The 17,362-nt window shown below is 42.0% G+C and overlaps 1 protein-coding gene across 2 annotated transcripts in view; it reads right to left on the bottom strand.

Moving 5' to 3' along the window:
- Positions 1 to 17,362, bottom strand: part of PLA2G4A (phospholipase A2 group IVA) — a 117,586-nt gene that overhangs the window by 56,131 nt on the left and 44,093 nt on the right. Inside the window, exons 1-4 of one of the 2 annotated variants that reach the window (XM_054981993.1) lie at positions 16,728 to 16,780; positions 16,492 to 16,573; positions 10,253 to 10,401; positions 921 to 1,034 (exon numbers count right to left, since the gene is read on the bottom strand). In XM_054981993.1, coding sequence (XP_054837968.1) covers positions 921 to 1,034; positions 10,253 to 10,401; positions 16,492 to 16,573; positions 16,728 to 16,742 — 360 coding nt within the window. In that variant the 5' untranslated portion in view covers positions 16,743 to 16,780. Of the gene's footprint in view, positions 1 to 920; positions 1,035 to 10,252; positions 10,402 to 16,491; positions 16,574 to 16,727; positions 16,781 to 17,362 lie in introns of those variants that run through there. The other variant, XM_054981992.1, reaches the window with a different exon arrangement.

Raw genomic sequence — 17,362 nt, 5'->3', positions numbered from 1 at the left:
GAAACTTGCCCACTGACAAGCAAATGCTGCCATTACTGGAAATATGGAGAATGTTAAGGAGGAGCTTCACAGAAACAAAGCACGGTAGTTGCAAGGGGAAAAAAACCCATGCCAACTTCAACTTATAGGAAGCTAGTGAAGGGACAACTGGCATCATTATCACAGATTGACTTTTGACAACCTTTGCTGGAAAAGCGAGGGCTGCAATCAGGTAAAAAACTTGTTCATGTCATACAGGGGTGGGCCTGCATCCCGTACTATCTTTTTCTGGAGGCCCATGGTTGTCTGAATTCAATTAATAATAACAACGACAACATTCAATTTATATACCACCCTTCTGGACAACTTAATGCCCGCTCAGAGCAGTTTACAAAGTATGCCATTATTATCCCCACAACAAAACACCCTGTGAGGTGGGTGGGGCTGAGAGAGCTCCAGAGAGCCGTGACTAGCCCAAGGTCACCCAGCTGGCTTCAAGTGGAGGAGTGGGGAATCAAACCTGGCTCTCCAGATTAGAGTCCCATGCTCTTAACCACTACACCAGACTGGCCATGCTGCAGCACTGAAGTTGACTGAAGCCAACCATAGCTCATGTGATCATTTCTTTCAGAATTCACTGCTTCCTTCAAAGTGGAGGGGAAGCCTGGAAGTCACTGCTTTGGAACGCTTGTTTAAATCCATTTCTCAGATCCTGCTCTATGGCACACTCTGTGACACAATTACTAGTTAATTCCAGGACCATTCGCAAAAGTACAAGACTTTGAGATGGCTTCCTGCGATCCATTATTAGAAACAGCTGCTTCAATACCATCTGCAAGTCAATATACAACTTTCTTACTTCACCACAATACTGAGCTCTGGGAATCTGACCACTGATATAAAGAGAATCCTGATTTTACTAACAGAACTTTGGAACTTACTTTATTGATAATGAATGGAACTTCTTTCTTCTCTCCTATTTTCAGTGATGATACGGGAAATGTTGCCGAACCAAGAGTCTCGTCCATCACGTAATTGGCATCCATAAGAGTGATCTACAAAGTACATTTTTTTCTTTTTCTATTAAACTGTATATATGCATAGTTAAGAATTGATACGTAATCGAAATAACAAACCGAAGGACCAAATCATCCAACAATTAACTAAAATACAGAAAAGCACAAAAGAAATCCAACACCTTCAAAGGGTTCTCCATAATAGTCAAATCAAATCATAGCAAGCAGCACATTTTCAGCCAGCATTGACATATTACAATAATGTTTAAAATGTAACCATTGCTCCCCAAATGTCTCCTCACTCTTCACCTGGCCTTCCAAAAAGGATCATGCTGTTTTACTTTAAAGAATTATATACCAAATTTTAGACTTCCATTCTGAAACGTACAGGACTTTACTTTGTTTCCAACACCTGATTAATTCTGGCCAAATTATTACTATCATTATAAATGCATATTTTATAACCTTTTAAATATCTTATCGTAACTCATACCACATTTAGCAGAACTGAATAGTTCTAATGTGTCTTGTACCTCCTGCTTCACCTCCGAGTTTTCCCTGGAAGTGATGTCATGCCATCAGCCTGATGGCTGTTTTTTTCTCCTGCTGCCACTCCAAGTGGCAGCAGCAAACAGGAGCTGCAGGCTGGCAACCCTGGCAACCAGCAGAGAACATTTCTGTCCATATTCTCTAATCTGTCAGGAGTATAATACCACCTATACAGGATTTTCCATTAGTACTGTCCACAAGATGTGTATTTGACTCCATAAACCTATAACTCCACTGTGAAACTGAAAGTTTAACACACAAATCCCATTCCCTTGTTTTATATCTCTGTCACATCACTTACCTTCAATTCTGCTTTGATTGGTCCATTTCACTCTTCGGACATTTTTTTAAAAAAATAGGAAAAGCCATGTCTTAACTTTTCAGTCTAAATTAGACATGGGTACGATTGGAATTACGGTCTGAAAATTGCCCCAATTTTGGCGTTTGCACCATCGGGACTGGGCTGATCGGTTCTGTCCACGGCTCCCGGTTCAGCGGTCGGGTGGGGCGCTCTATTGGGTCTCGATCGGATCGATCAGTTTACATTCGAGATTGCAGTCTGCAGACAGTCTGGCGCCAGTCATCTGTTCCCGAGGGAACGGAGCCCCGTGGAAACGGAGCCTGGGGAACGCCGGAGCTGTTTGCCCTCCTTCTGTCGCCCTGGAAATGCGAATGGAAGCCCAGCTTTCCTTGATCAGCAGGGCTTCCTTCCAACCACGGAGCAGCCAGAAAAGTGCGCGCCCGTCTCGTCCATTTGGGAGAAGAGAGGGGAGGGCGGGGGAAGGGGGTGTTCTTCTGTAGCCATGGGCACTCGAATCTCATCCCTGCAAAGCCTGAGAGGCAGCTCGTACAGCCAAACACAGCCCTCCTGCGTAGCAGACCCAGGCTTTATAAATAGCCATGTGCTGCGCAACAAAGTTTCACTTTCCGCTTGTGGGTGGAGTGGGACAGAGGCAAGCTTTCGCTTGCCACTTTTGGAGAGAGAAAGCGCAAGAGAGAGAGAGGGGGAGCTTTAGCTTTGGGCTTCAGCAGATAGGGAATTAGGGAATAGGGAACTATCTCCTCTGGTTCCAGGGCTGCTGCCTAGCTCTGGGGCCAAGCTCGGTGGGCACCTCAGCTGAGGGCTCAGGTCTGGGGGGGAGTGTTGCAGCTGGGGTTGGGCTCTATTCCTATTCTCTCTCTCTCTGCTTCCAGGGCTGTCGTCTAGCTCTGGGGCCAAGCTCAGTGGGCACCTTCTTGGCTGAGGGCTCACACAGTATTACACACTCTAGTGCCTGGTCACTCTGGTCTGGGGGCGTGTTGGTGGTGGGGCACCCTCCCGCGTCGGCCTTCCTGATTCCCGATTCCCGATTCTGCATCAGAAACGGGACTTGATCGGCGAGGTTCGGGTACCTGGGTTCGGCGGCGGCGCGGAATCACGATCAGCTAAATTGGGATTATTTTTTGGATCGTGCCCTAGTCTAAATCGTGCCCTAGTCTAAATCCAAACCAACATTCAGGTACAAATTCACATCTCACGTGAGAATTTTATTTTACAGATCCAAGAACACTCCATCTCAAGATATCAAAATACCACTAATTAAAGCCACCAGATTTGTCAAGCAGGTATTTGTCAGATGTGGCAAAGCAAATTATATTTAATGTTTCAATTAAATGAATTTAAAGATTTCTTCTTGTTTGATCATCCAGTTCCATTCTCTGTTCCTCTTTCTAACTGAAACTTTCTGCTGCCATTTCCCAAGCCACAACCCCTTATTTGTTCCTCTGGCATTAACCAATAAAATCCTAAATTGTCTGGGAACTGGGTATCTTTAAGGACTGCCTGCTTCCACATGAATCCTCTCATTAAGATCTATATCAAGTGTCCTTTTCCAAATGCCCCAACATTAAGAAACTGAGAAGGAGGTTATCTGAGAGAATGCTTTTTCTGTGGTAATATCCCTAGTACCTACTAAAATATCTTATAGGCACCAGGTGAAGTCCAGCTTATCCCTGCTTTAAACCATATTCACATTATGGCAACTGTTTCTTTTATTCATTATTGAAGATTTTATTGCTAGCTTGTTCCATTTGTTAAAACAAAACTGGGAGTACTATTTTACGTTGTAAGACACCATGAGTTCCTTGTATTAAAGAAAGGCTGATTGTAAAAACCTTTACCTAAATAAAAATCTGCCTGTCCCTCAGAATGCATGCCCAGAGTCAACTTATGTGTCACTGACATAAATCACCCTTCCTGGTCCCAAATTTCTCCCCAGGACATCCGCAAATTTGTCAACCTGCCCTAAAGCATGAAAAGAGAACAATTTAAAATCAGATGGAATTATCTAGAAATTATGCAGAGCAAAACAGGCTAAAATTCAACACAGAAGAAGATAAAACTTTAACAACAGTCAGCAATTGGTTTACCAAGTTTACACAGGTAAGAGGGCTGTATTTTAAGGAGATAATTCAGGCAGATGCATTAGTAAAAGGATAGGAACTAAGGTTATACTAATGTATACTGTTTGTTGCTGTAACCACATTCATGCTCGGTGATTTCTGCACTGTTTAATATGTCACTTAATATGTTATTTACTTATGCATTGTTTCAGCTCTACATCAGACTTTTGCTTGTTTTCAAACTTCTGCAAACTTTGCATTTGAATACCCTATTGAACTGTTTATTCAATGTCCCCACTGTTGCTTGTATTGACTTACACTGTGCAATCCGCCTGGAGTCTCAGTGAGAAATGTGGACCATAAATAAATAAATAAATATACTGAGTTGATAAATGCCATTACATCTCTCTCTCACACACATCTGTATTTTGAAAGTGCAACCAGAGGAGTGTAATGCACATTATCGTAATGATAGAAAGATTACATGTAATTGTAAGTCATAAAATACAGGAGAAATCAACAGATGCTACCAAGATGTTTATTGTGGGGTCAGTTCACAAATACACTGCTTGATTTCTTATCATTTAATTAATCTGTACTAGAGATGGATCAGCTCATAATAGCATCTTTATTGAATATGAACCAAAACTCATCACGAACCGGACCAGTTTGTGGTTCATGGTTCGCGAACCAGTGGTTCGTGGGAGCTCATTTCTCATGAACTACGACGAATTTTAAGGCAGGATCGTTGCTTCGTATTTTGGTTCATCACCGCAGACAGCCTAGCGTCGATTGATCAGTTTCCTAAGCAACAGGGGGATGGCCTCTCTGCAGATCTTCTGCTGACCCGGAAGTGACGTTTTCACAAACCAAACGAACTGGTTCGCGAACTGGGGCAAATTCATGAAAGTTCATGGTTCATGAAACACAACAAACCATGAACTGCCATTTTCCCAGTTCGTGCACATCTCTAATCTGTACTTCATCACTGTGCAAAGCATCACTGTGTGTCTTGAAGAGTACTGGCCTGTATCAAACCATCCTCACGCAGAACATTTGCCACATCCTGCAGCCCCTTTTGATGCATGCAAAGATCATTTCTAGGGTCACAGGACCCACATGGAGAAATAGCAATTAGATTAAATTTCCCACTCCTTTCAGCAGAACTGTGGAAGGATAAGTATTAAGTATTGTAATTTCTACTCAAAGTGATTTCAGCTAGTAAGGATTTCAGCTCATAATAACATCTTTATTGAAGACCAGAAGCAGAGAGAGACACAGGCTCAACAGGAGCCAATATATACACATAAACCACACGCCCCTTTCAAACAGTAACCAATAAGAACACACACAACTAGAATCCTTAATTTGCATCTACTATATGAAATGTAACTGATTTGCAGCCCTTTGGTTAGTCTTTATTTCTGTGGACTGATTGGCTTCTGCCTATGAAAAGTAACCAAAGAACAATAAGGCATTAGGAGCTTAACTTAGCCTGAAGCTCAACCCAGCACACAACAATAAGGGAGTGAAATCTCTCATTTTCCTTCTTCTGTGAACACAGCTCCACTGAAGGGAGGAGAAAATTAAACCCCATTGTCACTCCACACTTTGGCTCCCCAGCCATCATTATCACACAATTTCTCTACTTCATCATTCACATCTGTCTCCAATCATTTATGAATTAGTTGAATAGCATCAAGCCCATTGACTATCTTAAGGAACTACACTTTACAAAGGGTAAGTATTAAGGGTGTTTATAATTAAAAAAATCCAAAAACACATACAGAACTCACTAGTTCAGCTCATTAAAATGGTTTCCGGAATGATCAACCAAATCCAGGAAACAAGGCTGTAATGACTGCCAAAAAGTGTGTGCGCCTTGTTTCGGTACTTACTATGCAGAGGCCACTCAGGCCGGCCTGGCAGTCAGGGATCATCTGGCAACATCATGTTTTCCTTAATGGAAAGTTGGTCTGTGTGTGCAACCAATTGGCTCCAAAGAGAAGACTGAGCCCTTAGAATTAACTCCATTGGCAGGAAGAGAGTATGTGTGGCACGCATGAGTGCATTTTTTTTTTTAGGGCTTCCTGGGCAATGGGGTTATTGCATTGGCATTGAGTGGCTCGTATGGATCAAAGGTTCGCTTTGCACCAGGAAGGGGAGTAGCAGACAGCATACTGCCTTCATGCCGACGTCACCTTCGCCATTGCCTTCACTTTCTGTGCACTTTTACACACAGTGCAAGGAAAGGCTGGCCTGGCAACATCCACATAGGCATACACACATGGGTTTGAGGGGGGGGCATAACAACAAGGCTCGCTTGTTCAGTTTCTTCTGTGATCTTATTTTCTCATTTTTCTTTTCATTCAACTCTGGGTTAATGGTTTTAGTTGGAAAGGGAGACTGGCAGTTAGCAACTTGTCCAATCTCCCACTTTTACTAGTAAGAAAGTGGGGGGGAGGGCCAACTGCTAGCACTTTTACACACAGTGCTAGCAGTTGGGAGTCCCAGCCCAGGCCCCGGCAGCAGATTAGGCAGGATGATTTGGCCGAATGGCCTCTCATTGTGGAAGCAAAACTAGAAGGCACAGCAAAACATGGCATAACAGCAGGACTCAGTAAAGCAGGAATGATTCTGCGCTGTACCAGACTGGTTATAACAACAACAACAACAACATTTGATTTATATACCATCCTTCAGGATAACTTAACATCCACTCAGAGTGGTTTACAAAGTATGCTATTATTATCCCTACAACAACAATCACCCTATGAGGTGGGTGGGGCTGAGAGAGTTCCTAGAAGCTGTGACTGACCCAGGGTCACCCAGCTGGCTTCAAGTGGAGGAGTGAGGAATCAAACCTGGCTCTCCAGATTAGAGTCCTGCGCTCTTAACCACTACACCAAACTAGTTGGCAATGGAGCGCTCTCCTGCTTGCACGCCATGCTGGCACCACTTCTTTCCCAGCCACCACCAACACTTGCCTTCTCTGGGATCCATTGCTATGTGAGTTTTCATGTGCTTGAGAAGAATCTCATTGGACTGATGGGATTTTGGAAAACAACACTGTGTGCGTGCATGTGCAGCTGTCTAACACTCGCCTTGATGCGTGCCTTCCCCATTCCTCAGAGTCCATAAACACAGAAGCCTGTTGTTGTATGTTCTCAAACTTGCTTGGTCAATGGTTTAGAGGGAGAACTGTGTTCTGTGCAATTTTGGTCCTGTTGCATGCAAAAACAACTGCCTCTGAGCCTCACCCCCTTGAAAAGAAGAGTGTGCATTTGCGCGTGTGTGGCCAACACTTGTGCAAGGGCTGAAACTCATGAAAGAAAAAAACCCAAACAGATCATTTCCAAGCCAGCACAGCTCCAGCCAGCCCAAACCAGTAATAAGACACGATTATTCTGTACACCCCCCACCCCAGAACCGGAACTGAAACTGAAACGTAAACCTTCTAGATGCACATCCCTAGTAAGTAGATCTAATCTATAGAAGGTGTGACTGTAAAGTTTTAATAGACTTTTAAAATGAAAAACTCTGCCCAAACCACTAAAAGTTATGCTCAAAGATCCCTGGTTCTTTCTCTATTTGGGACAAGTTCATTAGTAGCTGAGAAGTTAAGACTATGTTTAAGGAAGGGTCTGTCTAAATAAGCAATTTTTACTGTATATCTTTAAGGCTTGAAGTTTTATTCTACCTTCAGCCAGAGTACATCACTGTATTTAGAAAAGATATGAAAATGCTATCTGTGCAGTTCCATCTGAAATGCCTCATTCACTATCAAGTCCCCACTTGTTGATGGAATCAGCTAGTAATAAACACGAAAACTCCGATCTACAGGTTCACATCACATCAGAATTTTGGTCCTGTATCTGATATCATCCACAATTCTATTCTTTCCTTTCCTCTGATTAAACTTCCTTGACTAAAAGTCTTAAGCAGTCAAAACCCGTCTTTTGAATGGCATCATCTTGACATAACACTAAACCAATAAAAGAATCTCGCAACAGCAAGAGTAAAATTCTGAGATCTGTCAGATAAAAGGAGTAAAACAAACTCATATTGAGACAGAGCTGGAAAATTATCTAGGTACGGAGTTAAAAACCTGTTTCTAACACAAATATAAAGAGGACACCAACATAATGTGTATTAAGGTACAAATTTTCCCCTGAGAACATCCGCAAAAAAGTCTGAACAAGGAACCTTTCTAATCTTCCCTTCATAATAGGAGTGAGATGCACATTCAATTGACTTAATAAAAATGCTCTAAAATCAATTGGAGTAGTTAAGTAAAAAGCATAGGAGGAGGAATACCAAAATATATAGGGAAGCAAACCTTGCAGGCATGAAACTGTGTGTTCAGGTAATCCGTTTCTTGGATATTCTACCTACACTCCAGCTACAGATTTTTGGTGTATTGGTTAGCTTACGAAGGACACGAAGTAAAGGGAGATCTAAAAATTCCTTAACTGATTGGATCCAAATGGCTGCCCCAAAAAGCAGAATTGGTACAATTTTCATATTAAAAACCTAAACTGTCCCAAGTAAATACTATCCTCTGCAGTACCTAAACAATTTAGAATACTATCAGTATAAGGTCCTGCTTTTTTCAGCTTAGGTTTGTGGTGAGCAGATCATCCACAATCCACTGAGTTTGTTATCTTAAGTAAACTTCCTACATTCCCAATTTTATTTCATTCTAAATGTGTAATCCTTATTGTGGCACTCAGTTTTGGTCATATTAAATTGAAAACGGCCACAGTGCATTGAGAGCCTGCTCCAATCAAGACTTTATGAACCCACACTGAAAAACAAGGCATACCTCATAAAATAAAATAAAAAGATTTCTAAAGCTGCATGTCAGTAGCTCCACTTATAGAGAAAATGATTTCACTCAGCCAGAGTTTAGCGAGAAGCATGAAATTCCATACTTACTCAGTAGAAAATGGCTGAACTAGCCCCTGAATTGAAAATAAAAGAAGTAATTCTTTTTTCATTTCTTCCCATTCTCCCAGAAGGAGAAGAAACACCACAAAACTAGTGGCAAACAGTACAAATTTTTAAAAGTATATCACCTGTTCAAAAGCACTAATTTGGAAAGCACATGTTTCATCATCTACTTTTAAAATGGGATAAAAGTGAGCATGCATGCTAACACAAGGCATGTCTGTGTGAAACATGAGAACATTTGATTTCCCCCATTCTGCCTTGGCTTGGAGCCTGCCGGGAATAGCAGAGTCCTTGCAAGAGGAGGTCCCACACAGCAGCATTACCTCAGATGTGTCAATCTGCCTGCAGAGCCAGAGTGCCTGGACATAAGCTGCAAGGCCTCAGATAGCTCTGAGGCCGACAACTTGTTCCACTGATTGCCAGAGCCAGAAATGTCTGGCCCTCTTGTAGTGCTCTGTGGCCTCAGCAGGTTCTCTGGAATCTCCAGTGGGTACTGCTCAGTGATGGTGACCTAAAAGGGTGTGTATGTGTGGAGGAGGAGTCATCTGGCCGCATACTGCATACTGCTGGCTGTTCCCCTCTAGACTGTTATCGCCTGAAGGTATGTGTTGATTCAACAAAGCTACATGGGACTTTTGCAGCTGTCTTATTCCCATTAGCAATGGGGTCTGTAATTTAAAGCCTCAGTTTGGTCAAAGACATGAGATGAAGGCCAAGATCCATAGGGTTTTAGCCCATGGCTTGAGGTGTGTGATCTTGTGTGAGTCATGCTGGTGGAAACTGCACTGGGCAGGAATATCCTCACGGTTCATTGCCTGTGTTAAGTATGGCCAGGAGCCTCTTGGGTTGTATATTTGTGTTTAAATTGTTACTGTTTGTGCATATTTTACTTTGTACACCACCTTAAATCTCCAGTATGAAAGAAAAGTAGGATAAAAAATATTTAAATAAAATTAGTCTCATCAAGAAGGCCACTTATATTTTACAAAAAATGGAAGGAGAATGTGAAAGCATTCCTACTTCGATCTTCAATTCACTCCCTCTTCTTCAGACTTTCAGATTTCTGTAGGCTGCAGTTTCTCCCTCACCTCACACTAGGCTAAGCACCATGGCTTGGAATCTCTCACCCACAACTCCAGCCCCCCTCCTCCCCGCTTCACTCCAACAGGAGCAAAAATGGGGGGCGGGAAGCAACATTGTATGGCATAACTTCCAGTTGTATAAACTATTACAAATAGGACACCTGTGGGGGTGGTGCTAAATTTAAACTCCTTTGGGTGACCAATCTTGCACCTACTCTTCCATTTCTATTTAATGCATAAAGTTAACAGCCTCGCATACAATCTACACACCAATAAAATTTATTTTGGTACCTCAAGAACATTTTCCTGGTTGGGGTCCAATATAAACTCAAATGTCTCATTCCACTCAGGATTCACATTGTTATTGATGTATTTTGTTCTCTTTCTGGTGTCAGGGGCCGTTGGGATGAACAGCTCTACATATGGATCTGGTGTATCAACTGTAATAAAAAAGAAAGATGTTTATGGTTTTCAAAATAATAGCATCTTCAAAAACTCTGAGGTAAGTCATTTGGCATGTTTGCTCTGTATGTGTGTGCGTGTATATATACACAGAGAGAGAGAGAGAGAGAGAGAGAGAGAGAGACAAGGGGAGGGAGAAATAATTTTTATATACTTTGCCCCCTTGGAATTCAAGTATCAGTGCACCAGAAATTAACCGTTCCAACTGCTTTTTCCTTATTTTTATATTGGATGATAATAGCCCTAGATAATGGTAGGATTTGACCTGTGAACCCATATAGGCCATATATGCTTTATGAATTTAAGGAAGGATTTGACAACTTTGAACTCTCCGAGGGTTTCTGGGAGGGGCCAATTTCCCCTGCTAGAGTCTTCTAACTCCTCCCCTTAAGTTGTTCCAGTGGATCCCCAATCCACCTATGTCACATTTCAGACAACAGTGGGTATGGATTTGTGAGGAAGTTATGTTCTGCTGACAGAAAGTCTTCCTTCAGTGGAAATGTTCAGTGGGATCTTCCAAACAACTCTAATTTAGTTCAAAAGGTTTTTTTTGCAACAGAAGCAGTCTAGGAATCTAACAAGTAACAGAATCTTACCTGAGTATGAGATAAGAGAATCAGCATAAAGAAAAACTGACCACTTTTTATAGCTACTATCGTTTATTTCCAAATTTATATCGTACATTTAATTTTTTTTTTAAAATGCAAGAAAGAGGCAGCAACATTTCTTGCTTCATTCCAGTTATCACTGGTATCTATGTCCTTGTTACAGAAGCATTGACAGTTGTTTTCCACCTCCTCAATGGAGACTACAGAGAAAGATTGCATTTTGAACCACAGGTGTTAGAGCAACAGCCTAATGTGACCTTTAAAAAATATCATAAAAGTGCTGCTCCTATACAGATTTTAATTTGTAGGAAGTGCTGTGGTATTTGCCACCCTTCATTAACAGGCTTCCAGAAAGTTGCACCATCTTCAAATCTGACAGGAAAATCCACACAGGTGTGCACAGGTATTTATGAAAAACTTTTATTGTACACAAGGTTTTTTTAAAAAAAAAGCTACCTTTCCTCAAACTTAAGATAAAATTTATAACCCACCGTCTGTATTATCCTCTCCCCACCCCATTTTAAAAAATCTTAACTGAGTCAGCAAGGGTCAACTAAACCCATCAAAAGTGGGGAAGCACAATGTCATTCAGATCTCCACCTTTCCAACCAGCATCCCTTCCATCTTGTCTGGGTTCAATTTCAATTTGTTTGCTTCCAGCCATTTGACCACAGCTGTCAGGCAGGGACTCTGGACTCTGGAGTATGGTTAGATAAAACCAGGAATAGTGAACTTGCAGTTTTGATCTAAGATCCAGAGACAAAGTAACCATGTGATTTATCATTCCCCATACATCAGAATTCCTTTGTCTGTAAAAGTATTTAATGTGTGCTGAAAATGTGTATGAAACTGACAACTCATCAACTTCCTTAGTCCACAGCTGTGAAACTTTGTGTATATGTGTATCTCTGTGTATCTCTGTGATTTTTTATTTTGAGTAGGCTCCTGTTCTCAAATAAAAGATCTTTTACAAATCACTCTTTTCAAGTTCATGTGTTAAAACTGCCAGTACACTTCCATAAGGAACAATTTAAAGCAATCCACAGCACATCCCCTGATACCTGCTTCTGCCTCCAAATGCCTCAACAGGATGGCATGGCCTACTGTATCAAAGGCTGAAGATAGATCCAGGAGGAGCAACAAAGAAGCATAGCTTTTATATATTCAGACAGAGGTCATCCACTAAAGCCACCAGAGCCATCTCCATAACATAGCCCAGCCTGAAACCAGACTGAAAAAAGGAAAAGGGTCCAGTGCACCAGAATTATCTAATACTTGAAGATCAGCAACTCTTATTTCAATCACTTTGGCCAGGAAGGGCAGATTAGAGACTGGGCAATAATTGGCCACATCATTTTTTGTCTAGGGATGTTTTTTTAAGCAGTGGGCAGATAACTGCCTCTTTGAGTGGCTGAGGAAAGGCGCCCTGAGTTAGAGACCAGTTTATGATAGATATCAAGGGCTCATTTATATGGTCTTTCCGAGATTTAGCCACCAAGATGGGCACTACTAGTGCACAAGTAGTGGTCTTCACAGATGCCAAGTTCTTGTCAATTATCCACCACTGTAACTGGGTCAAAATGGGTCAAAAGAGGACTAGATTAAGCATTTCTTCCACCTCCCCTATATTACAGCTGGCCTCCAGATCAGAGCTTATTGATGCTATTTTATCAGCAAAAAACTTTGCAAAAGTGTCATAGCTAATAAAGTTTCAACCAGTAAAGATTTAGATTTAGGAGTCAGAACATGTTGAGATACCTGGTTGTGAAGAAGCTGAATCAATGGTTTCAAAGAAATAACGTTTCTTCACATCTATTTTGTAGGACTTCCAATGGGCTCTGTAGCACACTGTACTAGATTCCTCACAAGTTATCTGACAGTATCTTTATAGACATCTTCCAGCCTTCTTTAGATCACCAAGCTCCATGGTAAACCATGGGACTGGCTTCTATCACAAAGGTGGAAGAAGTTGACGAGCAATCTTGTCAATGACGTCAAGGAGCTTCACATTTCAATTTTATTTCTTTGCTTGTTTACTGAACTTCTGTACCACCCCTCCACCATGTTTAGTGCTCGAGGTGGTTACAACACAGAAGCCATGCTTCCACTGCAGCCTCAACAGAGCATGTTTGGAATCCTAAAATCCCTCAGAATATTTTGGAATCTAGAAGGATTCATCAGCTTCTATGGGCAGACATTTTAACGGGACCCCCATTTTTGCAGGTATCAAGGTGATATTCACCCATGCCTTCAGTAGGTAATGGTCAGACTACAGTTCAGGCTGAATTTCCATCCCCTTAAAGGCTCAGTGAAAAATATTATGTCCAAGTTGTGACCTCTTTCACATGTTGGACTTGTTACTAGACATGGGCACGAATTGAAATAAGAAGCAAATTTCATCACGAAATGGGCCGTTTCGTGTATCGCGAAACAACATTTTGTGGGGGCGCAGTTATTACAAAATGCATGACTTTTTGGCCTGTTTTGTTAGCTTTGTGAACGATTTGTAATTGCAGACAAGCTGGCGTCGATCCATTGATTCCCTAGGCAACAATGGGTCCAGACCTTTTGTTGACATTGGAAACCCCAATCATAGCCCACTTACCCTTGATTGGCAGCTCTCCTAGCCATCTGGAGAGCTTCCATTCTGCCCTATACAGCCAGGAGCTGGGGGTCAATCCCCTAAGCAACCAAGGAGGTGGGCTTCTGTAGCCATGGACACACCAATCTCACCCCTCCAAATCCTATTAGGCAGGTCTGTCAGCCAACCACAAACCTCCTGTTCTCGGGATGAATGGCGGAGTTTGGGAGAAACATCCAGCTTGTCTTCCACATCCCAAACTCTTGGGACTGTCTCTGCCTGCCATCCACCCCTCACTCCGTCTTCCCAGCCAAGCTCCACACCATGACCGGTCTTTCATCCTCCTCTGATCCAGCAACTCCCAGTCCCCGTTTTAGTCATGCACTCTGGCAGCACTTCCCTTCCCACCCTTCCCATTGACCTTCCCGATCAACGTATTGCAAACTGGGAGGGTGGGTGGAGGAGAGCCTGCTGAAGTCTCCCTGCGAGTTTGGCATCTCTGGGTATGAAGGGGGCCATTGAAATGCCCTGGGTTCTGATGAATCACGAAACTAACAAATTGTTTTGGCAAACATGTCAATTTTGTTAAATTTCATGATTCACGATTCATGGATTGTGACAAAACACAAAACTCTCATTTCGGTTTTTTTTCCGTTTCGTGCCCATGTCTACTTGTTAAAGAGGCCCAGGACAGTAAGGAAGCTATGAAATCCTGAGCCAGCCCTGACAAGGAACATTCAGCATGGATGTTGAAGTCACCCAAAACAGTCAGTCTAAGTGTCTCCAAGAGCATCACTGCCAGCTCAGAAATGGTCCTCACTGGGGAACTAGGCAGCTGGTAGACAAGCAGATTGTCTAAACTATCCTTCGCTCCCAAAGGAAGGAGCATACAGTCAGTGCCAGCAGTATGACAGATCGATAAGTTGAGGTTCTAGGAATACAAAGATGGTCAAAAGCCTTTATGTAAGCACCCAGTGGACATATCAGGGACACTACCCAGCTCCGTCTCACACGTGCATGCTCGCTGTGTATTTAATGGAACCTATGCATCCCCTTCAAACATTAAGGAGCTCTCCATATGGAAGTACTCAAAACAGATTTGCTTTCCACAAAGGGAAAGGTAACCTTGATACAGGCTACCCTCAAAACGAGCAAGAGCTAACACTGTAGATAGTTCCCTGGTGGTTTAAGTGGTTGGCTGCCAAACAGCTCCGTTCTGACCAATGTTGACAATAGAATGCCTAAAACACCTTCAGCCTCTCTCACTTGGCTCTATCTCACAGAAATATTATACCTACCAGGTATACTAATACTGAAAAGGGCTCAGTAAAAGGAAACTGAATATCCTATGGGACTCTTGTATGAACGAAATCTGACAGCAAAGACCCACTTGAGGATCAAGGAATGCTCAGACTGGAACCCTCTTATTGTGTACATGGCACATCCCCCTAACTCATAAGTGGGAAGAGGGTATTCCTGGCATATCTAGAGCATTAGAGCCTTCACATATATCACTGAGTGACAGCAAGCTAGTTTACCAAACACAAAGAAAGAAAAAGACTGTTGTGAGAAAACATCTTATCTTTCCTAATTCCTAAGCGTGAATATACAAGGGATCAAGGCAGAGGCAACTGTGGTCTGCCAACATGGTTGGTGTCACTTGAACCATTTAGATGAGCCCTGATCATCATGCACTTGCTCCTAAGCCATCCAGTATGTTTTATGTTTGAACATCATACTGGTTCTCTGGTCCATCTATAGTCCAGCAGCCTGTTTCCAGTAGCGGTAGCCAAATGGCTCCCAATAAGCCCTAGAGCAGGGCCTCTACTTTTGTTTGCTGCACACAGCTAGTATCCAGAATTACGCTGCCTCTAAACTCAGAAAGTTTACTTAGCTGTCATGGATAATAGTCACTGATAGATCCATCTTCCTTTTTCAAAACTACCTGAGGTAGTGTCCATTAACACAACCTCCAGAGACAAATTCCATAAGCTAATCATGCATTGTCTGAAATAACATGTTTTTTGATCTGACCTGAATCTACCACCAAATCAATTTTATTGCTAGCGTTCGGAGAAAGGGAAAACAGTTCTGTCTTCCCACTTGTTCTACTCACTTGCTCCATAACATTTTTATTCTGTCTATAGGGTGGGAAGGGAGAAATTCATGCCACAGAGGGGAAGGAGAAGAGAGTTTGCAGTCCCAAGATTAGCTCAATTTTATGGCAAAGAAGGAACCAGTTTCAATTCTGTACAAGACACACACTTCCAAAATTCCTCAGTATCAAAAGTTACTACTAGCCATAGAACTTTCAGCCTTCAGTAACTAAACACTCCCTTTGTATTAGTTTGACAAACTGCTGAGTAATTACAGAAATACACAGGAAAGAGTCATTGATCCATTTATTCAAGTCTCACTCTTTTAAAGAATGACTACAATTACTTTTAAAAAGAAAGGGAAGTACACACTTGGACTCTATATTTACTTTCTGCCTTGCTCCATCTTACACCAATGACTCAGCAGAACGTTTGCATTTTTCCCCCTTTCCTATACCACAGCCACACAGCCTTTCTGTTTTACTAAGCAAAGAGCTGGAGACTTTACTGACTAATTCTACGTGCTCGAGGCAGCAAACACAATCCTTTACCTTTTATTTTGCATTTCCAAGTAGCAGCAAGTTTTAAAAATATATTTTTGCCTCTTGAATTCCTGCTTAAAAAAAAAACACTGAAAGAAACCAATATTTTCATAGTGGTAAAGCATTTTCTTTTAAGGCAAGAACTTACCACATCAGAAGCAGGGCAAAAACCCAAAAGAAAAGAAAGGAGAGGTGGAGTTGGAGGAAAGCATGATAGGAATTAAATGGAAAAGATACTCACGCATATCTCCAAGAGCACCCTTGGTAACATTCTTGGCTTGCTTTACAGTCACAATGAATTTGTGAGAGTATTGGTGTTCTACCTGCAAACCAAAACAGCAGTCAGTTAAAAGAGAAAACTAGAATGCCACCAGAGAAATAAATAACTGAACCCCCTCCAGACAGTTTTCAATTTGTCTAAGACCTCCCCTCACAATTCTTTTTGCCCCCACCCCCAACTACAGGTGAAGCGCTTACTGGCACATAAAGCATCTTGAATTCGAAACGTCCCACTTATCTGCCTTCAGCTGTGCTGAAATTCCAAACCCATGGACTACATGGAGCTTCAGTGACTGCAGACACTCCCATACAACTGTTTGTTTCTCACACGGACACACACCTTTATGTTTTTAATTTTAGTTTCAATGAATGAGTGCTCCTCCCCTTTGAGCATAGACACATTATTAGTCAGCAAGAGCACAAGGCGGGGGAAATGACAAGTTACTTTACAAGGGTTTTTTTCCCCTACTCCATGTTTACAATTCCCATGAAAGGGGTATAATTATATCTAAATATATGCTGCAGGATACATCTAACACTAATGTATAAACATATTTCTCTGGTCCATTTTCCTCCTGTTTTTCCTCCAACGAGTCTAGGGTGGCATACATGATTCTTCCTCTTTGCATGTTACCCTCACAACAGCCCTGTGAGGTAGTTTAGGCTGAGAACAATTATTAGTCCAAGGTTGAAAGGGGATCTGAAATTTGTTGTAGGCCCAAATGTTTAATCACTACACCACTTCCATAACTCCAGAATGGTACAAAAAATTCTGGGTATGTTCTAGGATGCTCACTCACTACAGTCAGTGTGGTATGGTAGTTAGAGAATAC

Source organism: Eublepharis macularius, chromosome 5 (assembly GCF_028583425.1).
Source record: "Eublepharis macularius isolate TG4126 chromosome 5, MPM_Emac_v1.0, whole genome shotgun sequence".
In the NCBI taxonomy this organism is placed as follows: Eukaryota; Metazoa; Chordata; class Lepidosauria; order Squamata; family Eublepharidae; genus Eublepharis; species Eublepharis macularius.
This window is presented reverse-complemented; position numbering and strand designations above follow the sequence as displayed.